Source organism: Sphaerodactylus townsendi, linkage group LG06 (genome assembly GCF_021028975.2).
Source record: "Sphaerodactylus townsendi isolate TG3544 linkage group LG06, MPM_Stown_v2.3, whole genome shotgun sequence".
Taxonomy (NCBI): domain Eukaryota; kingdom Metazoa; phylum Chordata; class Lepidosauria; order Squamata; family Sphaerodactylidae; genus Sphaerodactylus; species Sphaerodactylus townsendi.
The window spans coordinates 41,881,287-41,907,819 of record NC_059430.1 but is presented as its reverse complement, the minus strand read 5'-3'; the positions used below and the strand labels follow the sequence as shown (position 1 = coordinate 41,907,819).

The following is a 26,533-nucleotide window of genomic DNA, read 5'->3' as shown; positions in this document are numbered from 1 at the left end:
TGAGGGAGACTACCAAGGAAAACTGCAGAGAAATGCAATGGCAAACCACCTCTGCTTCTCACTGGCCTCGAAAGCCTCTTTCTGGGGTTGCCATAAGTTGGCTGTGACTTGGCAGCACTTTATGCAGGCACGTAAACTAATACATAAGCTTGTTGACAATGTTCTGTTTCCAGTTCACATAATCTTTAACACCCTGTAATTCTGACTCACATCCTCACTTCACACAAGAGTGAGATGGCCAGTCTCAAAGTGTGGTTGTTGGTGGTGCCAAGTTCAAGATAATGGTGGGAGGGGAGACAAGCTGGTCTGTCAAGGTTGGTGTATGGTAGGTGTTCCCTGATAAGCGGTACTCAACTATGTGGTGTGGTTGAAGTTTTTTAAATATCTCTGCTCAATTACTGATCTCTCCATGTTCCCCTAACCTCAGGTCTTAATTCACAATCCAGTTTTTGTGCTGAGGCTTGCATTCCTCCTGATGTACATTAAATCTTGGTCAAAGTGATGTAGGAAGATAGACATTAAAGAGAGGGACAGGCCACATCTATTGAATCACACTCACTGTAAGATGGTAGCATGTGAAGAAATATGAAGCAATGTCTCCAGCACAGACAGGCATCCAGAGATGGTCAGATCCAGTCATTTCATCAGAGCCTGCCTATCATCATTAGGATGTCATTTTGTTTGGAAACTGCATCTACAGTCTTACAGAAATATTTGCTTAGTGAAAAGTTGTAACTTGATTTTACAATGTGTTCAAAAGCCCTGTGAAACTATGAACTGAACAAAACAGACAAAAGCTAGAGCAGAAATAGACAAATGCTGGAGCAGAAACAAAACTTCACAAATATGTAAAATTATGCAAAATTCCTAAACCAAAAAATCACATTTTAGATGTGCAATACTGCTTCTTAATCCATATTGCCTCTTAACCAATAGTTGCTAGTGGTATCATGTTTAATATCATGTTTTATCATCAATTTTATGTAAGAATTCTTTGTTCTTAAGAGTTTAAGAACTCTTTGTATTCTTTGATCTTCTGTCTTGTAGCTTGTTTCACATGCCTTATTCTCATCTCTTGAGCTCAGTATTTGGGCATTCTGGCTGCCCTTTGAAGACGGATGCCAAGTCTAACAGGTATCATGTTCCTTCATGAGAGACACAGAGTGTACTCTGAAGTGCAAGCAAAATCATTAACTGATTTTAGAGCCAAAGTTGGTGTTGTCATCTTATGTGTATTGATGTTTTAATTGGAATTTTAATGTGATATTTTATTGCTCAGTGTTTTAATGATTGTACACCTTTGGGGATGGGGCGGTATATCAAATTTGATAAATAAATAAATAAGATTGACTGGACAGCAGAACTGGAATGGATAGCCATTCAAGATGGCGTGCTATCACATTTGGTCACAAGGGCAACAGAATAAAACATTTTAAATTTATAATGTCAGTGGTTCTCAACCTGAGGGTCGTGATCCCTTTGGGTTGCCTAAGACCATTGGAAAACAGTCTTTTTATATTTTATATATACCAATTTTATGGTTGGGGGTCACCACAACATGAGGAACTGTATTAAAGGGTCGCGGCATTAGGAAGGTTGAGAACCACTGGTGTATGTGATGAGATGACTTACAATTAAGATAAGTGATGGTATGTGGAATAAGATTTATTTGGGAATAAGAATCAGCCTATTCTTGTGTAGATAGATACTCCAATCTAGATATCAAATTCGTCACTCCATTAAATAGAGATTGTTTTAACCTTCATTTTATAATTCTATACTCTAGTCTATAGTATACCATCCTTAGCTTTTAAAAATTATGTACGAAGAAGACTGCTTTGCAAATATGCATATACTACTGTACAGTAGCCAACCTCCAGGTGGAGTTTACCAATCGCTCAGAATTACTGAGACCAGTTCCCCTTGAGAAAATACTTTGGAGACTAAATGCTATGGCGTTATGCCCTACTAAGCTCTACCCTAAATTCCCCCAAATCCCACTCTCCAAAGGCTGCACCCCCAACCTGCCCAGTAATTACCGAGCCCTGAATAGGCTGAGTGATTCGTTAGTAAAACCGAAACGCGAGCGCAGCTTCGGAGCCTGTGTGGTTTTCCCGATATCAAACGGACCGCGGACAGACACGCTATTTGCCCCATTTGGAAATATACAGGAAGCACATAACATTAACCTACAATGAGATAGCGCGTCCTCAATAATCTTTTCAAGGCCAATAACAACCATGCCCACCGCATCTGCACACATCTTCGCCAATCGTTGGCTAGTCATAAGTCAATGACTTTTCAACAAACCAATAAGAGAGGCATCTTCTTAAAAGCTCCGCCCCCCCGGGGGGAAACGGCGGAAGTGCTACAGAGGGGAGCGGGCAACATGGCTGGAGCCGGGAAAGCGGCTGCTACCGTTACTGGGACGACGGTAAAGCCGATCTTCAGCCGGAACCTGGACGAGGCCAAACGGCGCGTGCGAGAACTGTACCGTGCCTGGTTCCGAGAAATCCCAAATACAGGTAAATGCATACGTACGCGACCTTCGCGTCAAGGTCACTTAAAGGGGCGGTGCAGGTTCGGGATCCCCCCTGCGTTTGGTTGACCTGGAATGAAGCATTGCAATTTTTGCGCTCCGGTTCCCCTTCAGTTACCGGACCTTGTTTCCAAAGTTTGCCTTAGGGAGCGTTACTTTCTATGCAGAAAGGCCTGAATTTTATTTTCAGCTGCTGCGTGCATACCGTGTTCAGCAGCAGCAGCAGCATAGGCAAGTATAAAGCATTAAACCGGATATGTTAAATGTTGCTGAAAATGGTATTACGCGTCGCTGGTAGAAAACAGTTCAGTGTGAGAAAGTGGATTCCTAACTTCGCATTTATTACTTGCTGAACTGCATCTTGATCACACCTGTCACTTTTCCAGGATATTCAGCTCCCTGGGTGTTCACTGCTCCAGTTTGGTGATATCCACATGAGTAGTCCCTCCAACTCCTCATCCATATAATTTATAAAAATGTTGAAAACTACCAGGCCCAGAACCAAGCCCTGTGGCACCCCACTGGAGACCTCCCTCCCATCAGATTAAATGCCATTGAGAGCTGCTCGCTTGGTGCAGTTCTCTAACCAGTTCCCTGGCTACCTAGCTATGCTAGAATCCAATTTGCAATGCTCCAGTTTAGCCATCAGAACATCATGTGGAACCCGGTCAAACTGAAATCTTGGTAAACTACATCAACAACATTCCCAGGATCCAGTAAGCTCGTCACTCAATCAAAGAAGGAAACGAGGTTAGTGTGGCAGGACCTGTTGGGGACAAATTCATTCTGACTTCCCCAGATCACCAAGTTGTCCTTCAGATGTTTGCAGATTGACCATTTAAAATCTGCTCCAATATCTTCCTTGGGAAAGAGGTCAGACTGATTGGCCTGTATTTTCCTGGGTCATCTTCTTTCTTTTTTTAAAGATTGGGATAACATTCACCCTCCTCTTGTCTTGTGGAACATCTCCCATCCTCCAAGAGATCCTGAAGATGATGGACAAAGGTTCTGCAAGCTCTCCAGAAAGTTATTTGATCACTCTTGGACCCCACATCTGGCTCAGGGAATTTGTACTCCTCCAATTCTGCCTGATATATCTCAACCACTTCACTGTCCATGTCAAGCAAGCAACCTGGATGCTGTGCTTTGCTACCATCTCTAGATGGACCTGTTCACTTCAGGGGGAAAAACAGGCAAAACAGCCTTTTTGCTTTCTGTCTGTCACCTTTCACAATTTCGCCATTTTCACCCAGCAGTAGGCCTTTCGCTTCTTTTACTTTGCATTTGCTCCTTACATGTCTGAAGAAACTTTTCTTGTCAGAAGTGGAAGTACCACAGCCTGTTTGAAGGCTGGGATGAAATCCCCTCTTCAGGAAGCATTAACTACCTCTTGAACCCATTCATCCAGTCCCACTGGAAGATTTAAGTAACCAGGAAGGGTAAGGATCATGCAAGAAAGTGGTACCCTTCAAATGTCCAAGGATCCTATTCACATCCTCATACTGAATGAACTGAAAAGTATGCCATGAAATTGGGCAAGTTGGCACCCTGGCAGCATCTGATCTTGTCACTACTAACGTAGGTTAGAACAAATGAAGGAGGTTTTATCTGCAAATGCTGAGCAAAACATTCACAGCTAGCCATCAAGCAGTCCACCCCCTCTTCAGGCTGGATCCCATAAGGCCTCTGAACACCCAGAACTGCTCTGCTAGCTTACACTGAGCAATGCAATGGTAGAAAAGTTTTTTTCGTAGATACCAACATTGCCATGGAGTACTTTTAAAAATGAACTTTCTCCTCTGTCCTATTGGATTCAGCCCAAGTTTTGCTCTGCTATTGCTCTTGCCATCTCCTTTGCCTGCAGCCTCTTAGTAAACTAAAAGGCTATCTGGGCTCAGTAAACTAAAGGATTATCTTAACCTGAGAGTGGGTGCCTAGGAGCAATCATGTCATCTACCTGGGTCATTTTCTCATTCCATTGACATGAACACCAACCCTATCAATAGGAAGATCTCTTAAAGCAATGGTTCCCAACCTTTTTTTACTTGTGTACCCCTTGGCAACTGTTTCCCTAAAATTGTAACCCTATATTAGAAAACCCATTATGTAATTTTTTTCACATACCCCCAAATGTCCTGGCATGTACCCCTGGAGGTATGTGTACCCTCGGCTAGGAACCGCTGCCTTCGAGCCATCAGAATTTATCTGGCTTTGGAAGCAAATCATTTTAATAGATCTTCCATCCCTGTAGAATCTTGGTATCTCTGTAAATCTAAACTGAAGCAGGAAGTGATCTGTTCATTACAAAGGAAGCATCATAAGTTCCTCCACCCTCAGATCATATTTTTTCCTGTTCAGAACAAAATACCAAGAGTGTCACCTACACAATGTGTAGGACCAGTTATTACCTGAGACAAACCTGTGGTGGTTTTGGAGGCCGTGAAATCCTGAGACACACCTGACAAGACAGCCTCAGCCTGAATGTTGAAGTCGTCCAGGACAACCAGCCTGGGAGTTCTCAGCACCACCCCAGAGACCAGCTCTGTCAGCTCAGGGAGGGAGATTGTTAGGCAGTGTAGGCAGTGGGTTGGGCAGTCTACTTACAGAATCCCAATCCTGTCTCTCAATCCCAGTTCTAGGTACACAGCCTCAAAACAAGTAGTTTCGTGGACAGAGCACCTGACTTGAAGGACAGAATCCTTACAGACCACAGCAACATTGCCTCCCTGCCTGCCAGGCCTAAGCTGATATATCACCTGCACTCAGAAGTTAACCGCCCCTCCCCTAGCTGAGTCTCAGTGATACATGCCAGCTCAGTCCTCTCATTCAGGACTAAATCCTGGATGACTGCTGTTTTTCCTGTGATTGACTTAGCATTTAGCAGCAGGATTTTGTAACGTGGTGGGTTGATGGTATGGTTATCAGCATCACTTTGGCTGGAAGAAGGGGTGACAACACAAGTTGCCTGCTGCTGCTGCTTCTCCTTACTTGGCCTGCTCGTCTCCCACCATCATATCTCCCTTGCCCCACTGATCCCTGCCCCACCTCCACCCCATTCTGTGACACCAAGCACATCTCTCCCACCAGCAGGCAAAGGAAAAAAAATAAAGGCAAACCCAAATTTAACATACAGACCCACCTCTTATGTGGATCTTGTAGGGATGAGCTGCTGACCCAGCAGCACTGTAAGTAGAGCGCTGGAACACCGGCGCTCCTGCGGTCTTCTGGTCGCACCGCTCCCCCAACCCTCACCCCCCGATGAGTCACGGGTCATGAACTGCCTGGCTCACAACCACCGGGTGTCCCAGACAAGGGACAATGGTCTTGCCCCCAGGTGAGGATTAGGCCCAGACGCTGATGCTCCTCTCCGCACGTAGCAGCCAGGTGAGATCATGCATCACATGATGATCTCTCAGTCCCCCGCTCTCCCGGATTTCCCCCCCGATCCGCCCTTCTACACGCCCCCGCTATAATCATAATAAAAGGTGCCAGGAACCAGCACGCGGCAGAGTCGCTAGGAACACGGACACCCGCGCTCCCGCTGCTGGCGCTCTCCACCAGATGAAACCTCCGCGTCTCGCCTCTTCCTTAGCGACGACCCTGTGGGGATGACTACAGATCTGAGTAAAACACACACAAACAAAACCTAGATCTCACTTGGTTAAAAAACAAACAAAAATGGCACACCCCTACCCTCCTATTGCAAGAGGCCAGAGATCCCATTCTTCTCTGTGAGTAGCTGTCTCTTCCTTGGAACAACCAGGTGGAGGCCAAGTAGTGCTGGCTGAACACTTTTTCTGTTACACCCAGAGTCAAGGTGGATTAAAAATCAATGATTTTTTTAAAATCAGATTTTATTTTGTATTTAAATTGGATTTTTTAAAATAAAATGCTTTTTGAGGAAAAAATCTAAGGTAGTTTAAATAGTTTTTGGTTTAAGAGACATTACAGTCTTGAGGTTATTCATCATGAAATAGGATTATTTTTTTAATTATGTAGTTGAGACTGTATATTCATGTAGTGTTTACATTTTAGGTAAACGAATGCCATGAATTCATTAACAATGTCATGCTGTTCCAGAGGTTTCTGTAAGATTATTTTGGGGTATTTTTCCATCTAGAAGATATTATCATAGATTAATGTGTGGTTTCGCAGTTCTCAAACTGAATCTGTGTCTGCAAAGATAACATTCCTCTTCACAGTAAAATGCTATAAAATAAACATACAGAGTTGAGAAAAAGACCTTAATCCTAGTGTTCCTTTGCTAATCTATGTACTTAGAATTTACCCCTTACCTCTTAAGTGTTAAGTTGCAAAAACGTTCAATGACTAGAAGATTGTTTGGAGTGGAATAGTTCTGCACAAGGAGCTAAGTGTGAGGAAGGAGAGGCAAGCAGTAAACTTTTACAAAATTTACAAAAATATTTACAAATATTTACAAACCCCCTTGAGCAGAAGTCTCCACTAGTTTTGGGATCTGTGTGTGTCGCCTGAGGTTATACATGTTATCTTCTCCCTGAAAGAGAAAATCTATAGTGGCAGCAGGCCATAAAAGAGACCCAGTTTGGGAATATTTAATGATTAATATTTAATAATTAATGAAGTTCCTCCACCTATGGGTTAGGCAGGTATGTGTGCAAAATGCAAACACTGCAGCAAAGAAATGCAAGGCCTGGTGGCCCAAATGAAACTGGAGATAGTTTATCTTGCAAGAATGTCATTATCTATGTATTTCTAATAGCATAACTAAATCAGTAATTTTGGATATAGTTGTAAAACTAATCTAAAAAGTTATTCAAAAAATGAAACCCTTATTTGGTTGTAAATATTAACATCTTTATGTAGAAAACCATGATTTAAATCAAATCCTACTTACTATGGATTTAAATGGATTTGATTTAATTCAAATATACTCTGCCCAGAGTACAATCTCTTCCAGACTGCTCTGCTGTAAGACCAGCAGCCTGAGAACCCAAGTGCCAGCCCAATAGACTATCTGCAGGAAAAAGGCCCAGTGACTCAGCAGGGATGGTTCAAGAGCAGCAGGTGCCTTTACTCTGGCTAACAAGCTCAGATGCTGCTCCCTGCTTCAAGCCTGCCCTTCCAGCCCAAACACTAGAGGTTTTTTAATCCTATACATGACTCAACCATCTAGAATTTATGCATAAGATGAGGAAGAATCAAACTTGCTATAAAGTAAACTGTACCCCTTTTTGGTATTTGTATTCCTGTCTTCTGAAAAGTCTGTCCAGTGTTTGTAGCCTTTGCTTCACTGGGTTTGTTCAGAAGAGAGACATGATTAGTTCTCTTGCTTTGACATCGTTGCTGTAGAGATGGGCAATTTGTTCAACACTACAAGGCAGATCAGAAGTGCACTATAATGCCAAAGGCATTGGTTACTTGTTGGCCGTATATAGAATAGTTCATGACGATTCTGTGCCCTTTTATGCTTCCTCAGAAATGTGTAGTAGGGAGCCTTGGAAGTTTGTTGCAAGCATGGAAATTCTTAATATAATAAGCTTGAGTAGCTCTTGTTCTTAAGTAGTACTCATAGTGTTATGAAGTGTAATATGAGCTACCTTTTGACCAAATTGGCAAACCATCCCATAAACCTAGCAAACGTTATAATGTGACATCCCTTCATGGGTCAGTAATGACTTGGCACTGGCATAGAAGACAACCTTTACCTTTAAAGAATGATCAGGATTTAAGCAAGATCTGTAGACTGCACATAAGACATTTGGGTGTGTAATTTTCTGTTTCTGTCTAAACTGAAAGGATAAGTGCATTCCTTTATGTGTGCAAACCCAAAAAATTGTGACTACTTTATGCATTATTATCAGGTAATAAAATTAGACACTTTTAGCCCTCATAGCTTCCCCAAGGTGGAAGAGCAGGGGTGTCATGACCCACTGAAACATGGAAATGAATCCAGAGTAGTCATGTTACATTATTGGAGCAAATAAAAGCTTAAAACAATGTGTTATGTAACCACTAAGATCTTCTGCCTTAAGGACAGTTATCACTTGTTACCTTTTGCTAGTTTTCCATAAACGTATACAGAGCATCCATCCAGTATAACTTTCTTCTGCAGAGGTACCAGAGTACAGGCCGCTATCCAATCAGGTGTGCTAGGAAGTAAGTCCCATTCAATGGGACTTGCTTCTAGGAGAGTGTCCATCCATTGTAGCGTATGCGCCTGTGTCCTAATATCCATTTTTATACTTAAGAGATTGTTATTGTTCTTGATCTAGTGCACCTCTACCAGCTGGACATCACAGTGAAACAAGGGCGTGATAAGGTCCGGGAGATGTTTCTGAAGAATGCCCATGTCACAGACCCCAGAGTCATTGATATGCTAGTTATTAAGGTAAAACAAATAACAGTCTTAAATCCACAGGAGGTATAGGGTGACTTTGAGATGCTTTCCTCCTTGCAAGTTCTCCTGTGCAGATGGTTTTTGTTTTCTGCATTTCTGCATGTATGGTGCTTTTATCTGTTCAGTAGACTTTATTTTTTTATATAAACAATCAAATGTTCATTCAAAGCCTATTAGGTGTGCCAAACCATTTTGGATTCCAGAATTCACTTTTCAGTGGTGTATACAGTACAAAAAGTATTGGCATTGCTATATAATGAAGCAGGTATTGGTCTTGACTACAGAAACAGATGTTCAGGTATCAAAAAGAAGGGAGGACAGATAATTAAAAACTAATACAAAAACACCATGGCTTCTTGTTGCACTTTCAGACCCATATGACTTGATTTCCAGCACTCCTCCCAAGTCCCCCCTTTCCCTCCCATTCCAATCTTTCTTTTCCATTTTGATCACTGCTGCCCTTGGTCCTTTCTCCAATTTTTTTTAAATTTTCCTCACCTACTTTACTTCCTCTTAATTCTGCCTTCTTCTCCCATAATTACTTCACATCTCACTTCCTTTCATTTCTCTTCTTGCAACTCCTCCACAACTCTCCTTGATTCTTTCTTCCCCATTGTCCGCATAGCATTCCCCTTTTCTCCGTTGTTAGTAGGCTTTATGTCAGTGGTTCTCAACCTTCCTAATGCTGTGACCCTTTAATACAGTTCCTCATGTTGTGGTGACCCCCAACCCTAACATTTATCCATTTTACAGATGGAGAACACTGATGCAGAGAGTCTTAGGTGACCCCTGTGAAAGGGTCGTTTGACCCCCAAAGGGGTCCCGATTCACAGGTTGAGAACCACTGGGTAAGAGAAAGAAATGGCAAAACCACAGCTGTCTTTGCCAACTTCTAACACTTTTCACTGGGTTCTTATGAGCTACTGGGAGCCAGTCTTGGCTTGCTTCTGATTTAGGAGCCAGTATAACTGGCTGGTTTCTAAAACTGCTGTTGCAGTAATCCTCATGCACATGGTTAAGTGACATAGTTGTGCATACCTGGGAATTCCTCTGGATATGCTGACTTCTCCCTGACCTCTTATCCTGCCTTGTACAGTATTTGTCATTTGCTTAGAGCCACGAATCTACAATTTGGTACAGCTGAGGATGGATACTGAAAGCAGAGTTGGCTAGGAGAGGAGTGATGCAGAAATAATTTGCTAAGAAAATAGGAGCACTACAGGGTCAGATGCCCCATATAATGTCAAGGGAATGGATGTTCTACATCTGAAAACTGAAGTGACAGAACATTTGGAAAAATTTGCCCAGTTTGTTGATTTGGAGGTGCGAGGAGAACAACACACTTGGCATAGGAGATCTTTTGTGTGACAACCTCCAAGAAACTAGTTTTCACAGTGGACCCCAACTGTCATGTATATTGATTGATTGCGTGGAATATACTTTGATTGCCAACGTTGAATAAAACAGCCATGCATTTCCTACCTTGTCTTACAGTAATGGGTTCAAGCATGTTCCTGAGCATTTAAAATACTTTCCTCTTCTACCTGATACAGGGGAAAATGGAACTCCAGGAGACTATTAATGTATGGAAACAGCGGACTCACATAATGAGATACTTCCATGAGACAGAAACACCACAGCCCAAGGATTTCCTCTCCAAGTTTTATGCAGGCCATGATCCTTGAGCCACACAGACTTTGTGGAGCTATGACTGTATTTTTGGTTGCTTTTGTTGCAAATAAAGCACTGATTGCTGAAGAGCCCTTCAGAAGGAAAGTATCCAACTAAGCACTATCTGTTCTGTTTTTATTCTGAATTCTTGGTGCATATACTCATCCCAGATACATCTTGTATGGGCTACATATGGCTGGGCATATTAGTTCCCATCAGTTCCTCAAAAACTGCCTATTTGCATTGCAGTATGTCTCACTAAATACAGTGTACTTACAGAGAAGTAAGCATATGTAGTATTGTGCTGTACAAAGATGTTGAGAAGTCCATGTGAGAAATTTTATCCAAGGGCAATGTGATTTCTGCAAATAAGGTGATTGAAAATCACTCACTTTGCCCAGAATGCTGATTGGCTGTGGAATTGGATACTTCCTATGATCACACTGATGATTCATTTAGTTTAAAACAAATAGTACTTTGTTTTATGTCTGTATAGTAGCATGATGAAGCTGTGAAGATAGCTGCCACTGGTTCATTTGCTAGATTGTGGAGATTACACATGCTCCAGTCATGATCAACAAGTCGTAAAAATGGCTACATGTACATTCTTTTGTCCCTGTGCAGTTTGCAACAAGAGTTTCCTGGTGACAGCACATGAAAAAATATTTGTATTCCTGTTTGAAACTAGTGATGGGCAGTCCCCTGTAGGGGGCAGGATCTCCCTCTGGAGCTGGAACACCGCTGCTCCAGTGGAAATGCCTTTTCTGCCAGCACAAGGGGCAACATACCTGGACAGCCAGATGCCAAATGGCGCCTGATCTCTAGCACACAGGCCCACCGGTTCAAAACTTTGCACTGGCATTGCTGAGGGCATTCCAGGAGCCAGGGTTGACTTTAGTGAGCCTGCAGAGCCCAATCAGCTCTCTTGCTCAGAGCAGCACCATCCCCGCCTGCCTGACTGCTCCGGATTGCCTTGTAATACACATTCACTCAGCTTTGGGAGTCAAATCAGGCAAACTAGCCAGGGCTGGCATACAAGGTACATAACCCAAGTAGTTTTTCTTCAATCAAAGCAAGCAGCTCTTTGGGTAAGTTCTCTGCCCCATTATGTGTGATGAGGAGAACATCAGGGACAGCTCTAGGAAAGCAGTGCAAAAGTATGTTACTGATATTTTACATATACCTGTGTAGAATACTCCTGAGTGTTTGGGGGGGGGGGGATTATTTCAAATGTGTTTTTTGAAATTTGCAATTAAATATAATTGGAACAGTTCACTTAAAATCCATGTCACTGACTAAAATTAATTGCTGTTGAGTTTTAATAATATGAAGGATTTTTGATGAAAAGAAATCCACTCTTATATGTGAGAGAAAAACTTGAGAAAGGATGGACCCAGAGAAATCCTGTGCAAGCCTGCTGTAGCAGTGGGGTGGGAATTGGTGACTTTGTTTCTTCCTCAAGCAGTAGTCAAAACTCTTACTATTACAAAAGGTAATAAATTTCCAAATAGCATTAAACTGCATTCCACACTGAAGTTCTATGCATGTATACAGAATCAGGTGTATAAATGTAAATCTGCAAAAGGGCAGAGTAATTATTCTAGAGCAGTACAAGCTAAGCTTTTGGGCATGGGTACTATGAGAAGTCCACAAAACAACTTACCTGGGCTGGAAATTAGCCACTTATCTGCCACAGCCTAAGACTTCCAGCTATATTCTATTTTACTTTGCTTGTTTACCTCCAGAACTATTTCAGATATGTATGAGAACCAGATTATCTAAAGTAATTTGTGTGTGTATTGTTAGGCAGATTAACATTCAGTTATAAATACCAAAGCATTTTTGTCGTAATTTTTTCAAGTGAGCATCCATTTTGTAACCTAAGCCTGCCTTTAATTATGTTAAAGGATGTGGCACTATAGAATTACACTGACTAAATCGAAGGGCACTCGCAGCCATGTTACAGTTCCTACATGATGACAGACCCAGTTTCCTTTGTGTACTGACTTGCAGTTCCATCCAAGAGACCATGTGCTGCAGCTGCGCCGTTCTCAAGGAGGTTTCTTGGTGGCATGGGGAGGCTAGAAAGGTGAAAAGCCTCTCTGCCACCAAGTAGCTCCCACTGGCCATAGATTTATGCTACCCTTTTTGGTGGCATAATTCTGAGGTTTTGTCCACTGGTGTAACACAGTGAATGGCCGGGAGGGTGGGGAAACAAACTAATGTCAGTTCCTTCCCTGACCATGCCCCCACTGCATGGGCAGGGGCACTGGAACGCTATGTCTGGCACTGCATCCCAATTCTTGGGAGGGCCACAGCGGCTGCACATCAGCAACATCACCCTTCTGCCAGGGTAAGTGCCCGGTGAGGACAAATGTACTGGTTCAGCCATGCGCCACTCCCACAAGTGGATCCCCTTCCATGCTTTGGATGGGGTTCTTGATCTCCACTTTTGAAACAAATTATTGCATTACTATACCTGAAGCTGAGATGTCACCTTTACTGTACCATTGTCTCTGCTCAAGAATAATTCATTTTGTTCCTCTACCTTGGTTTCTATGCTGCTGCACTCAAGTATAAACAATTTTTTGTCTTTCTATCACAGTATTCTCCAGTTCTCCATTCACTGGAACTGAAGGAAAATTTAGAAACTGCTTACTTTTGTTAAATTTTAAATACATATATTTAATGAAACTGTGTTAAAAACTGATTATATTTTGGTGTAATCTGTCGGGAGTCTCACCAAATAAGGCAGGCTGTAAGTAAATAAGTATGAAGCATCAAGCTGCTAAATTCCACTGCATTACCATTTTAAAATATGAATGCTTGCACATCAGCTCTTAAACTTCAAATACCAAGTTCAAAGGGTCCAGTAGTAAATATTCAGCAAATATTTTTTATCACATTTGAGCAGATAATTTTAGAGAGCAAAACAGTGAAATTCTGGTTTGGATTAAATGAGGAACTTATACAATTTATTTTAAACATGGAATCTTGGTTTTCTTAAATTGAAGATATGCCATAAATGAGGCTCTATTCAATCTGATCTTTACTGAATATACAATGGTACTGAGATTGTGTGCGTTGATTCTTTCACTTGTTTTTGGCTAAGAAACACATAAATGTTGACACTAGACACTTAATGAAGGGACACAACTCTCAGTCTAACTTTATTTCCCTGTACTCATTCGAACAGCAACTTCAAGCAGTCTTTTAAGTGGATGTAAAGTAAGTACAGGTGAACCAACATGTTATCCTCATTTTGACATGCATACTCAGCACTTGCTGAAATAACAGGTCTATCTGTCCATCAGACTTCTTTATAGAGTAAGAGATGGCATTGTGCTTAGTGATGGCAGAATAATCCTGTGTAACTATGTCCTCTTCCATTGTAGTCCTATTGCAAAACAAAAACAAAAGTTAATCTATACTGTTGTAGTATCCCTTTTAAAAAGCTAGCGTTGCACTCTGGTGAACAAGAAGCAGTAATTAAAAATAAGATTCAACCAGAAGGGAATCTCCATACCACATGTGTATTTTAAACAACTTGTTTCTTTTCCGATAGCTTTCCCCCCTCAGAAACCTGTTCACTGTGCCTTTAGCAAATATTTAGCAAGCAGCATACTTTTGTTGGTATGCTGCAATACTGTCACTGTAGAAGACTTGGGCATGCACTAATATTTATTAAACTGTAGTTCTTTTACTTAAAAAGGAGATAATCAAAGATGCTTGATATATTCAAAGCTTTTATTCCTGCTTCAGAACTGGATACAGAAAAAAAAAACAGGGAGGGGGAACAGAAAGATGCTGTTATGGCAGAAACAGTGAAGCATTCTGTGAGAAGGGGCCAGGTGCAGCAGACTGCCAAATCTCTTCTATAGGCTGCTGCAAAATCCAGCTTTGACCAGTGCAGTGAAGAAATATTCTCATATGCATGTACTGCCTATGTTCCTAGACACTTCCTAATCTGACACTGTAATCGCCATACCATGCTGAATTTTACAGATTGAACATATATTGTTTGACACACACAGCCTCACTCCTGAAACTTTGAGGGGCAGGAGAGAAAGATGTATTTTCAGTTTGTAGCTGCAGCACACAGATGTTCTTTACAGGTCCCCCATTGAATAGGTAAACAAAATCGTAACAGTGAAGCTATTGTTCCAGGATGCATATGAGTATTTTTCAAACAGAATAAGAAAAATGGAGTTGAAACATCTGTTTTTATCAGTGGTCATACCTATTAGTCATCGTCATCATCATCCTCTGGCACAAAGATATCATGTTCCTCAAGCAAAGCTGCAAAGCTTTTGCTGATCTGCGTCCCAACATAGAGGAAAGGTATTACAACGGAAAATATACGGAGGAGACCAAAGGGCATCTAATAGAGGTAAACATATATGTTAATATCTTTCAGAAGACACGTTTTGCAATCAACAGTCTTTATGTGGCTGCCAGGGATCTCCCAACCCCGCTCTCCTTTTATTGCCCTCCTTTCTCTCTTAGATGTACAGCTCCAGCTCGTGGTCATTCTCTCCACCGTTCTAATTAATTTTCACTAACAGAGCAGCCCCATTTAGTCCGAGTAGGAGCGTGCACAGCCTCCCAGCCAACCAGCGAGCTCCCCCAACCCCTAGTCAATCTGGCTCATTCTCCTTGTCTTGGTCAGACCCTTTCAATAGGCACTTCCGCGTTCTAAGGCCCCGCAGTCTGACTCAATTTTCCATTGTCCCAACCTTCTGTCACTCAAGCGCCAGTCACGCCCTCCCCAGAATAGCTTACAAACCAGTGGCTAGCAAACCAGCCAATAACATTACACAGAGCCTCGCATTGGTCAATGTTTGCGCTCTCTCTCTCTCTCTCTCTCTCCCCGCCCCACTCCAGCCGCCCAGGTTTCCTTCTGGCTTTCCCACACTCACTTTAACGGGCTTGGGTAAAATGGCGCCAGTCCGGGTGGCTGTAACGTTGCGCGATGGTGCAACGATGGTGGAGGTGATTCTATGGATCCTGATGGAGTCCGCCCTCCTCCAAGGTCCGACCGCTGCTAGCAGACGCCCGGCCATCTTTTTTGCAGAGCCGATGGTTGCTGTAACTATGCGCCGGCGGCTCTGAGAAGAATGGGCGGTGTTTTCTCACGTCTCGTGATACCGGGAAGGGGAAGGTCCCAGTGCGCCTGTAGCTGAGCTGCTGCTGCAGCCGGCGGGAGCGGCTTATGTGAGGGTGGGGAATAATGTAAAGAAATCCGAGTGAGGTGGCTGTTTTAATAGTCGGAGGGTGGACTGGGTGGCCAAAAGGGTCTGGGGCCGGTCCAGTTTACAACATGAGCACATGCGTGTTTAAATTAAACAAACTATATAAACTAACGTAAGAGTGCCAGTGTTGATTAGATTTAGATCAGGGGTGTAAGACGTGCAGCTGCCAGTCCATGCGCCTATCCCCACTCTGCTCCCATTTTGGCCTGGTAAGTCCAATCTAGGCATCCACGCACCCCGTACCCGATCTGGGCTGTTGCAGTCACTCTCCCCACCCTGCTGCAGGCTCACCAGTGCAGGCACCCACTTCACCCCGCTGGAGGCTTGTCAGTCCAGTCAGCCACCCCTCCCACCTGTGGGCTCAACAGTCCAGACATCCATTCCTGCCCTGCTCCCAATCTGGCCTGGCGAGTCTGTTGCTGGTTGGCTGATCCTGGCAGCCACCCCACTCTTGGCAGACCTGGCAAACCACACACCCACCTGACAATCAGGCTAGCAAGCTCACTGTGGGCTCGCCAATCGAGATAGCCCCCCCCCCCCCCCAGTGCCAACCTGGACTGGTGAGCCTGCTGAGGCAGCCACACGTACATACACCATACTGATTTGTACTGGCAAGCCTGCTACGAGCTCGCCAGCTGAGGCAACCACCCTTCCCAGTACCAAACACCTACCCCAGTGCTGATCTGGGGTGGCAAGACTGCTGCAGGTTTGCTAGCTGAAGCAGCTGCCACCCCTCCCTCAATGTTGACCACCTCCCCGAGTGTCGTTCTGGGCTGGTGAGCTCACTGTGGGTTTAACAACAGATCCCCATGCTGATCTGGGCTGGCCCGACCAAGTCACATTTATGTCATATTCAGCCCTCTTAACAAATGAGCTCGACAGCCCTAATTTAGAGGAAGGTGAAGTAGAAATTGGTGAAGGAACATTAACAGTTTGAGATTTGCAGATGATATCATGTTACTGGCAGAAAATTGTGAAGATTTGAAACAACTCCAAATGTAGGTTAAAGCAGAAAGTCCCAAGCAGTTTGCCAAGTACCACTGAACATCAAGAAGACAAAAATAATAGTTACTGAAGAACAGTACATGTGCCAGCTTCTTGACATGGGTTTGTGGGGAGGTTAGGGGAGGCTATTCTGTCTCAAGTAGAGTTGGTTGTCCCTCATCTTCAATGTCTGTACACAAACCCTGAGGGTTTATAGAATAAGCAGAGATTGAAGTTATTTCACACAAGCTACAATTTTAAAAAACCTTTATTCACCAATAAACATGAATTACAAGTAGCTGATAAACCGTACTACTTTATTCTGTATATAAAATCACCCATGCAAATAATCTTTTTTTAAAAAAGGCTGGATTGTATATTATTTCATGCAAAACAAATCCAGGATTGCAGGAGTGCAAAATGCCATCAAGTTCTGTATAAAGTTAGCAAATCTACTGATTTCTGATAATATTCCAGACCAGCTGGAGGAAAATTTGTCTTTTGACTCTGATATAAAAGTTTTGTTTCACGTTATTCCATTCCTGTCCATTTTGGAAGTGCTGCTTCACTTGCCCCACAGCTTGATTTTTGCCATAGTAAAAGAATAACGGATGGTTATTTTTTCTCCATTTGGAATAGTCACCTTATTGCTGTTGTCCATAAATGAACAGAACAGATATCTCGTGATTATTGTCTGCATTGCTTTACACTTGAGCGTTGTGAACAATGGCTTTGTTGACCCAACACTTTAAACTATAAGTCATTTATATGCAAGTCGCTTAACAAGGAAACGAACTAAAAGTCAGAAAGCAATGTGATATGCAAGAATTTGTATGCACCAATCAGCACCTCCAGGTCCTATACTAAGCTTTGGTTCTTATATATATGATCATAGAAATCATGACTTGTGGTTGAGAAGAATTTGAAATCCATCTTTGTACTTTTTTCAAACTACTACTTTTATTTCTGTCTTGATCCATCCTATGGGATATTTTATTCCTGATGGATCACTGTCAATTCTTCCTATGACTGTTGCACAAAGAATGAACATAGATTTGTAGGTCACAATTTAATCCTTAGCTGTGTATATCTGAAACGTCACATGGGATGTGTATACAGCTATGATGTCAAAAGATTCCTACTGAAATGTTCAGCATCATCACCTGTGATAGAACTTTTGAGAAAAAGGAGTTTACAAGAAACAACACACATAAGTTGTTTCTGCCGAAAGATGAGTCACACAGGGATTTTCTCTGTGTTTACCCCTCATCACTATTTTCCTGCATGGGCTTTTAGCTGTTTTGGGTTTTTTAAATCAGAAGTAGGAATATTGCTACAGTTTTAGGATATTATAGTAATATTAAATTTAACATCAAAAAGCTTGCCAGTGATCCTGGAAATAGGACCAGATGTGGGCAGGGAGGTCTGGGAATCTACACCATTGTGTCTACATGCTCCCATCTTTAAGGAAAGATTGTACCAAAGCAGAGCAGATGGGGGCAACTGCACAATGATGTCAAGTGGCAGATGAAAAGAAAATTACTGCAGTGAGGGAGACCTGGAACAAGAGATCAATGGGAAAGCATCCTTAACTTTAAACCTTTCTTAGGAGTCAGATGGTGATGATCTGGCTGATTAAATGGCCATAGAAACAAAACTACCTTACACTGAGGCAGATCATTTATCAGTCTCATCTAAGAAGTTCTTGATTCAAATCTCACCTTAGGTATGAATTCAATCAGTGACCTTCAGAAACCGACAATTCTCTCAGCTTTATCACTAGCTGCAATATGGGGATCATGACACTGGCTATTTAAGAGATTGTTATATATTCCAAACATTTTTTCTGCACTCTGAACCAAAAGTATCCAAGGTGGTTTACAATAATGAAATGTAGAATAATATCCACAACCATAAAACGTGCTAAAAATAGATAAATAAAACTTGTTTAGATAAAATCGGTACAAAGGAGAAACTCAAATTAAAACAGATAAAGGGGAAAGGAGTAAAAAGTTTCAGAGAGAGTGTTTTAAAAAGCTTAGCCTGGTACCGAGAGGACTGTAAAATCAGACATGGTAGGCAGGAACATCTGAGTGTTAGTACCACAACAGAAAAGATTCTTGCCCACCACAACTCAGGGGGAAGGTACACACAGCAGAGCTTCTAACGACCTCTGTTAGTATGCAGGCTCATATAGGTGGACATTCCTTCAGGTGTCCTGGCCCCGGTCCAGTTATGAGTTTAGGAGGAATACCTGATTTCTGTTGTATAAACATATTTACACTTTAAATATTTGATATGTGCTATATAAAATTGCTATGTTTTTCTTCTACTGAGTATGTAAGGCATATAGCTTCCATGCTGTTAATGTGTATTATAAGAGTGCTGGAATATACAATTTAAACAAAGCTAGATATGTGAGAGGAATCTGTGCATTAAGAACCTGCTATTTTGAAGAGGACTCTTTCAAGTCCTGTGGTGTATGGACAACTTTCTCACTGGCCAGTTGATTTACTTTTTGGGCTGTCACATAAAATATACTCAACAATACAGGGCAAATCCCAGTGCAACTTATGACAACTAACATTTTTATCTTCACATGAAGGCAGTCAGCCACTAGAAGAAAGCTGATCAATAATTGAGATGGAAGGAAATGTCTTTTCTCTCCTGCCACATGCAGTGGGTATAAGTTCTGGCATTGCAGATACTCTTTTTTTTTTAAAGAAGTTAATTAAATTTTGAAATGGACTAAACAGTGACAAAAAGTGCCATCAAGTCACAGCCAACTTAAGGCAATCCTGTAGGTTTTCAAGGTAAGAGACATTAGAGGTGGTGTGCCATTGTCTGCCTCTGCATAACAATCCTGTGCTTCCGCAGTGGTTTCCCATCCAAATACTAACTAGGGCTGGACTAAACATTACTGCCTTAATTTTTATCCATCCTGACCAAAAAGACCTAAACTGCCTTTTATGTGGGGGGGGGGGGGGGGGGAAGGGCAGGCATCATTGGAATGCTATAGGACAGTGGTGGCCAACCTTTGGCACTCCAGATATTATGGACTACAATTCTCATCAGCCCCTGCCAGCATGGCCAACTGACCATGCTGGCAGGGGCTGATGGGAATTGTAGTCCTTACATCTGGAGTGCCAAAGGTTCGCCACCACGGCTATAGGATAATAAGAGGACCACTCCAGAGAAACAGATCTCTGCAATATGATGAGCCATTGGAGAGAGGGCGGGGTGATGGAGCTGCAGGTTCGTCAAAATACTCTTCTAAAGTTGTCTTTTAATTGCTTATAAATTTTAAACTACACTAAGTTGCACTAAAAACACCATTCTACCTTTGAATTTCTCTGGAGACGTGCTGATTTAGATATACATTTTAGCTGTTTCTCTCATTTGGATTGTACTGACTGCGAACGGAAAACAGAGCTTTGAACTTCAAATTTATGTACTGCAGCTGATAACTTTACTTGGAATCATAGAATCATAGAGTTGGAAGAGACCACAAGGGCCATCAAGTCCAACCCCCTGCAATGCAGGAACACACAATCAAAGAACTCCCGACAGATAACCATCCAGCCTCTCTTTAAAAATCTCCAAAGAAGGAGACTCCACAACTCTCCAAGGCAGTGAATTCCACTGTTGAACAGCCCTGACAGTCAGGAAGTTCTTCCTAATGTTTTCCTTCACCTTGAATCCATTACTCCGGGTCCTGGTCACTAAGGCAGCAGAAAACAAGCTTGCTTCCTCTTCAACATGACATCCCTTCAAATATTTAAACATGGCTATCATGTCACCCCTTAACCTACGCTGCTCCAGACTAAATATCCCCAGCTTTTCAAGGCCACTGAGACCTAACAAAATAATAATTGCCTCCAAATAACTCCTCCTCAAAGTGAACTGAGAGCCGGATAAAACTGATAATCAGAACAGTGATGATTTGAAGTAAATGCTGGCATGACATGGAGGAAGAGGTAAGCCCTCCTCCTAATTGCAAGCAACTTGAAATAGGAGATTATACCAAACACCTTGAGAGACAGCTTAAGTCTTGGATAGCTGTAAACAATATTATGGATTCAGAGCAGGTAGGATTCACTGTTTTATTCTCACTTTTCTAGCAGATAAATATATGAAACAGGTCACAAAAATTATATGTGGCTTTTGTCAATTTAAAAGGTGCATTTGATACAATACATAGAGGAATTCTTTGGAGAAAATTAGACGCAGTGAATATGGACCCCAGGTTATTATTTCTCATTAAAAAATCCATCTAAACAATTTCGGCCAAGTAAAATACTCAAATAAAGGTGAGTTGTCTGCAACAATTCCAATAACCAATGGGGTTACAAGGATGCATCCTGGCTCCCCATCTCTTTAATTAAATTAGGCTCACAGGATACCTTTTTAATGCTTTATGCTAACGATACTACCATTCTTTAATTTACTACGACTTTTGAGATACTTACTCGCTTTCCAAAACTGCTGTAAAGATAACTGTCTTACTATCAAGTATTCAAAATAAATTTTTTTAGTGTTTTTTAAAAGTTGGAACCCCCCAAAATGGACAGTAGACAATAAACAATTTGACCAAGTCAAAAGCTTAAATTACCCAGGCATTATGTACCAATACAATTTATATTGGTCTACACACAAAACGAGAATAATTAGATGTGCAAAATGTGTGTATGCCTCGATTCTTAAAAATTTTTAACTTAAAAGACAATCAATTTGTCCCGGCTGCTGTTAGAATCTTCCAAGCAAAAATTCTCAATTACTGTACGGAATTCCGTTATGGATAATACTTTGACAGTAACACTGAGAGAATTCAGGTCAATTTCTTTAGAAAAATTCTAGGAGCTCCTAAGCATGTACCCAACTCTGTTATCTGTGCAGAGCTGGGCCAACATCTCTCAGGGGAAAAAAGCCTGGCTAATTTCATTGAGAGTCTGGCTAAAAATTCACTTTAGAGTTACTTCAAATTCTCTTTTATTTTACTTAAAAATGACCCACTTAGTGTCTCGGCTCTCCAGCATAGAAACAAAAATCCGTTCAATTGACTTTTCCATCAATTCTCTTGAATCTTATATTTAGACTATTAAAATAGAGAATCATGGATCTGGAATTCCAATTTTTTTCCTTCCAAGCCTCCTACTTGTTCTCCTGCTTCATTGAAATTGGCATTGTATTGGAGGAAAACAGCACAGTATTTCTACAACTTGGATAACGTTTTACATCACAGAGCTTTCACGTTAGCTCAGTTTGATGCTTTTCCTTCCAAAGTCCTGAGAGGTAGATATCAAAGAATGCTAGTTCTATTTGCTCAGTACATCATGTCATTTTAGAATGCCAGTTACACGCAACTCTGTGTAACCACTACCTACTTACTTTATTAAAATCAAAACACTTACTATCCAATGCCAACATTTTGCACTTTCTACTAAACGATTAATCTTCAGAAATAACCACTACTGTAGCTAAATTTCTGGCTGAAGTAGTTAAGGTAAGAATACTATCAACATAGAAAAGTTGAATTCTAAATTTCACCAACATGTGATCCAGAAAGGTTTTTTGGTGTTTATTTTAACAATTTTAAGGTATTCCTATCTTATGGAGAGACTAGGCGATTAACTGATTAGTCCAGAAATGGTGGTACATTTTGTATGGGATTTTTTTTGTCTGTAATATGTTAGATTAAGTGTTTGTACTCAATGGCGTAGTAGGTTAAGAGCTCGTGTATCTAATCTGGAGGAACCGGGTTTGATTCCCAGCTCTGCCGCCTGAGCTGTGGAGGCTTATCTGGGGAATTCAGATTAGCCTGTGCACTCCCACACACGCCAGCTGGGTGACCTTGGGCTAGTCACAGCTTCTCAGAGCTCTCTCAGCCCCACCCACCTCACAGGGTGTTTGTTGTGAGGGAGGAAGGGCAAGGAGATTGTAAGCCCCTTTGAGTCTCCTGCAGGAGAGAAAGGGGGGATATAAATCCAAACTCTTCTTAATGCCTAATAAAGATCTGGATTTAGGTTTGGAACAAGAGGATCACTTTAATTATGTTCCTCTGCTATCTTTTCCACCTCTCCAGTTTGATTTATTTCCTTCTCAAAGGCCCATTCATACACACATATATAACCTTTCAAAATATTTTAGGCATCAATACTTCAGCCCAGTACTGACATTCTTGGCCTGACATGGCACGTGGTAAGATTTGTGCAGCTAATAAAATCAAGACTATACACTGGAAAGTTTTGTGAATGTATCAAACAGTTGGTCTTGAGCATCCCACTTTGAACCAGTCCTAGGACTAAACTGTGAAAAGCTGTTATGGTTCTTGAGGTACATATTGAGTATAAGATTTGGACAGCAGAGCCATTTCTACAGCCTCTGAGAATGTAGAGATCTGGTAGTGAGTACACCAGAACATACACATATAAAACCTCTGTGGAGTAGTAATAAGAATATTGCACTAGCACCAGCTTTAGATCCCCACTTATCTGTGATGTTCACTGGGTGACCTTGGGTCAGATACTTTCAGCAGCCTACTTTGCATGGTTATTGTAAGAAAAAGGAGGAGGGAAGAACCACGTACATATGCCACTGTAAGCTTTGTGGAAGAAAAGTGGAATAAACTATAAAAGATAGACTTGCAATGGATCACAGGGTTCCAGAAAGCAATACAGGCCATCTGTGATGATTTTCTTGGTTCAAAGATCAATCCAGAAAGTGCAGCCAGACCATTATTAATGTATTATTCTCTGTTGCTTGACAAACAATCACTTTGTGGCTCCCATGTTCACATTTCCACTTTTTTCTGGCTTTCCAACCATTCCCTCCTCACATCAGCAATCTCCTGACCATACCAATCATGCAACTTTGAGAAACAGGCTGTCTCTGGAGACACGGGACTTTCCTGTGCAGTTGAGGCAAGGCCAGCAGGCAACACTCCACCCATGCTGCTGCCTGCTGGTCTTCGCCGAGGAGGTAGGGGTGGGGGCTTTAAATATCCCCCATCGTGGTCAAAAGAAACCCCTGCACCAAGGGACTGACCATCACCCCATGTAGCATAACCATTCTCCGTGATGGCAGGGTGCTCCTGGACAGGGACCATTGTGGGGTTGGAGAGATGTCTCTTTCGGCCAGAAGATGACTTCTTTGGAAATTTATGGCTCACAACCAAGTTCTTCCGGGCCTCCTCCAGTTGTTTCTCTAGTTCCTTAACCACTAGCCTCATGTAATCAAAGCTGGCCCGTGAAAGTGCCTTCACCCAAGCTTCCATAGCCATTTGGCAGTCAGCAACCAGCACATAGGCCTTGGCACCAGACCCATCAAAATGGATGGCAAAAGCAAACTCCTCTGCAGCCTCACAGAGCTCCACAGTGCAGCCCTCCAACACAATGAGCCCCAGGGGGTCACGGCTCTCCCGCTCTTCAAAGTAGAACAGCAAGTTGCCCTTGAGGATGAACCAGCGGCGCTGGTAGGAGATGGTGTGATGGTGGCGCTCCACACGCTTGCACAAGAAACCAGTATGGTCTGCAGGAGAGTCACATGTGGCATAATGGGCCACACTGCGCTCATTCAGCTTCATAGTAATGATCTCCCCCTGCAGAGAGAGGAAGTATATTGAACTACCCATTTGGCATAGGCTGCTTAATTCAACACATACCAAAATCAGAAGATAAGCCCTTCTGCAGCATCTACCACTATAATCTGAGATGCTGGGCTAAACTCTTTCGCCACTAAGATCTAGCTCACCCTAAGGAACATTTATTAAACTATCCTAGGCCAGCCATTAGGTATTCCATGGCAAAACTTTCACACTTAGCAAAATCAGCATGCAAACTCAGGCAGGCAGGCAGGCAGGCAGGCAGGCAGGCAGGCAGGCAGGCAGGCAGGCAGGCAGGCAGGCAGGCAGGCAGGCAGGCAGGCAGGCAGGGATCTGGGACACCCATGTTCCAATCCTCACTTTGCCATGGAACTTCCTGAATGACCTTGGGCCAGGCTAATCCTCTCCGCCTAACCTATCTCACAGGTTTTTGTGAGGATGAAATGGAAAGAGATAAGAGTAATGTAAATCACTTTGGGGTCCCATTGGGGGAACAGGTAGGGTAAAAATGAAGTAAATAAATAAATACCTGCCTCTATTCATTGAGAAATGGGACTTCAACCTGGTGTCTGTATTCATATAATCCTATGTTTGTATCAAGATGGAAAATGGAGGGCTACGCAGTAGTTCTCTGGACATTTCTGAGACCAAAAGACTTGCCGGGCTTCATCTTTCTCTTTATTATTGATGCCAGTCAGCCCAAAGATGCGGAAGATAGGAATTCCAATCTGAAAAAAAAGTTTCTAGTCTGACATTTCTACAGAAACAGAGCAGAGCTATGCCCAAGAATCATGAAGCATCATAATATTCCATGATTTCTTGCCTTTAAGATAATAGTAACAAAGGCAACATTCCACCCATAAATGTGTTCAGCCTTTCTGGATTAGAGTTTTTGTTCCTGGTAATGTTGATTCTTCTGCTTCCATCCCAAGCTAACAGAACAGTTCCAGTGTCACACACTCCTAATCCTATAGGAATTGCAACAGACATCAGTCCAAATAAAGGACCAGAGGCTACAACTCATTCAGAATGATTCTGCCACTAAAATGACAGTCTGGAATTAAAAGTCCCAAGAAGATGATAGAGACCATAAATTGAAGTGCACAACCACTGCCAAAGCAGCGTGCCACAGGGAATGTGTTGAGTTGTAAATAAAAGCACAAGAGCTGGGGCAGCTTTTTTTTTTTAAAATTACAACCTTGGATCACACACAAATTGTTTGCAGGCTCATTCTGTTCCTCCATTCGCATCTAACAATCCCCTCTCCTATCTCCGCTACGTATCTCTCTACTGGTAGTTTGTGTAACTAATAGAAACTGTGAGGCTTCCAGACACAGTTTGTACAAGTCCTGTCTTCTTTGCAGCACCTGGGTACTCCTCAGCTATACTGATTGAAGTTGCCTATTGACCTCGGTTTCCCTAGCTCAATGTGATAGCCAGAGAAGCAGAGACTATCAGACAACTGTTGAATTTCTATATAAAATATTTGCCAGGAAAAAAATGACCACTCTTTGAACATCTTACTCAACCACTGGAACCATTACTTTTCTTTTAATTCTGTCCCTGGGATATACACTTTACCGTAGATGTAAAAGATTGTTTTATTACATTTCAGAAGACTAATCCGCATGCTGAGCATAAATTGCTCTGTGGCCCACTTGAGTTTGGTCACTAGAGCCAATACACTACAAGACACATTTAGAACAAGGAATGTGTTTTTAAAACCCCAGACTGTCTAGGTATCCCTAAGCAAGGCATCTCTCTCGAGGAAAGGATTTTGCAGAAACTTGTCTTCAGTTTAAGACACACACCTGTTCTAAAAAGAAAGGGGAGATCTTACCTTTTTCTGTTACAGAAATTCAAATGTCTTGGTCCTCTATAATGATCTGGCACTTATCCCTACTCCCCTCCCTTTTTTAAAGGTACTTTCCCCTTGGCTTCCCTCTTCCTTTGTTAAACTCCGACTACTACCCGTGTAGATTTCGTGGAGCAAAACCCGGAATTCACGATCCTCATTGGAGCAGGAATTGCTTAGACCCTTCGCTTCAGCCCTTTGCAAACCAGGTTTTCCAACAGCCTTAAAATCAATCACAGGAAAGATGTTTCCC

At 42.2% G+C, this 26,533-nt stretch overlaps 3 protein-coding genes across 5 annotated transcripts; 1 reads left to right on the top strand and 2 right to left on the bottom strand.

Moving 5' to 3' along the window:
* Window positions 1–2,355: 2,355 nt before the first annotated feature.
* On the top strand, window positions 2,356–10,706 carry NDUFA6 (NADH:ubiquinone oxidoreductase subunit A6). Its single transcript, XM_048500435.1, has 3 exons — window positions 2,356–2,525; window positions 8,794–8,909; window positions 10,472–10,706. The coding sequence occupies exons 1-3, from the start codon at window positions 2,390–2,392 to the stop codon at window positions 10,601–10,603; spliced, it is 384 nt and encodes a 127-aa protein (XP_048356392.1). The 5' UTR covers window positions 2,356–2,389; the 3' UTR covers window positions 10,604–10,706.
* A 3,026-nt stretch (window positions 10,707–13,732) lies between these two features.
* SMDT1 (single-pass membrane protein with aspartate rich tail 1) lies at window positions 13,733–15,719 on the bottom strand. The gene is made up of 3 exons (XM_048500436.1): window positions 15,509–15,719; window positions 14,830–14,970; window positions 13,733–13,986 (listed from the first exon to the last, which is right to left on the bottom strand). The coding sequence occupies exons 1-2, from the start codon at window positions 15,650–15,652 to the stop codon at window positions 14,833–14,835; spliced, it is 282 nt and encodes a 93-aa protein (XP_048356393.1). The 5' UTR covers window positions 15,653–15,719; the 3' UTR covers window positions 13,733–13,986; window positions 14,830–14,832.
* Window positions 15,720–22,729: 7,010 nt separating this feature from the next.
* Window positions 22,730–26,533, bottom strand: PHETA2 (PH domain containing endocytic trafficking adaptor 2). Of its 3 annotated transcripts, none has more exons than XM_048502472.1 (3): window positions 26,266–26,533; window positions 24,955–25,153; window positions 22,730–24,422 (listed from the first exon to the last, which is right to left on the bottom strand). In XM_048502472.1, exon 3 carries the CDS (start codon window positions 24,405–24,407, stop codon window positions 23,616–23,618), a length of 792 nt encoding a protein of 263 aa, XP_048358429.1. In that variant the 5' UTR covers window positions 24,408–24,422; window positions 24,955–25,153; window positions 26,266–26,533; the 3' UTR covers window positions 22,730–23,615. The 3 variants fall into 3 exon arrangements, with proteins under 3 accessions (XP_048358429.1, XP_048358428.1, XP_048358430.1); XM_048502471.1 differs by having other exon boundaries at window positions 24,959–25,153; window positions 26,266–26,530; XM_048502473.1 differs by lacking the exons at window positions 24,955–25,153; window positions 26,266–26,533 and adding an exon at window positions 24,786–24,844.

Excerpts from the sequence above, each read along its gene's own strand:
- NDUFA6 (XM_048500435.1), top strand. The coding sequence starts at position 2,390 with ATGGCTGGAGCCGGGAAAGCGGCTGCTACCGTTACTGGGACGACGGTA. Across the intron at positions 2,526-8,793 it reads CCGAGAAATCCCAAATACAG|TGCACCTCTACCAGCTGGAC; the intron begins GTAAATGCATAC and ends TTCTTGATCTAG. Across the intron at positions 8,910-10,471 it reads TTGATATGCTAGTTATTAAG|GGGAAAATGGAACTCCAGGA; the intron begins GTAAAACAAATA and ends TACCTGATACAG.
- PHETA2 (XM_048502472.1), bottom strand. The coding sequence starts at position 24,407 with ATGAAGCTGAATGAGCGCAGTGTGGCCCATTATGCCACATGTGACTCT.
- SMDT1 (XM_048500436.1), bottom strand. The coding sequence starts at position 15,652 with ATGGCCGGGCGTCTGCTAGCAGCGGTCGGACCTTGGAGGAGGGCGGAC. Across the intron at positions 14,971-15,508 it reads TTTTACCCAAGCCCGTTAAA|ATGCCCTTTGGTCTCCTCCG; the intron begins GTGAGTGTGGGA and ends TACCTCTATTAG.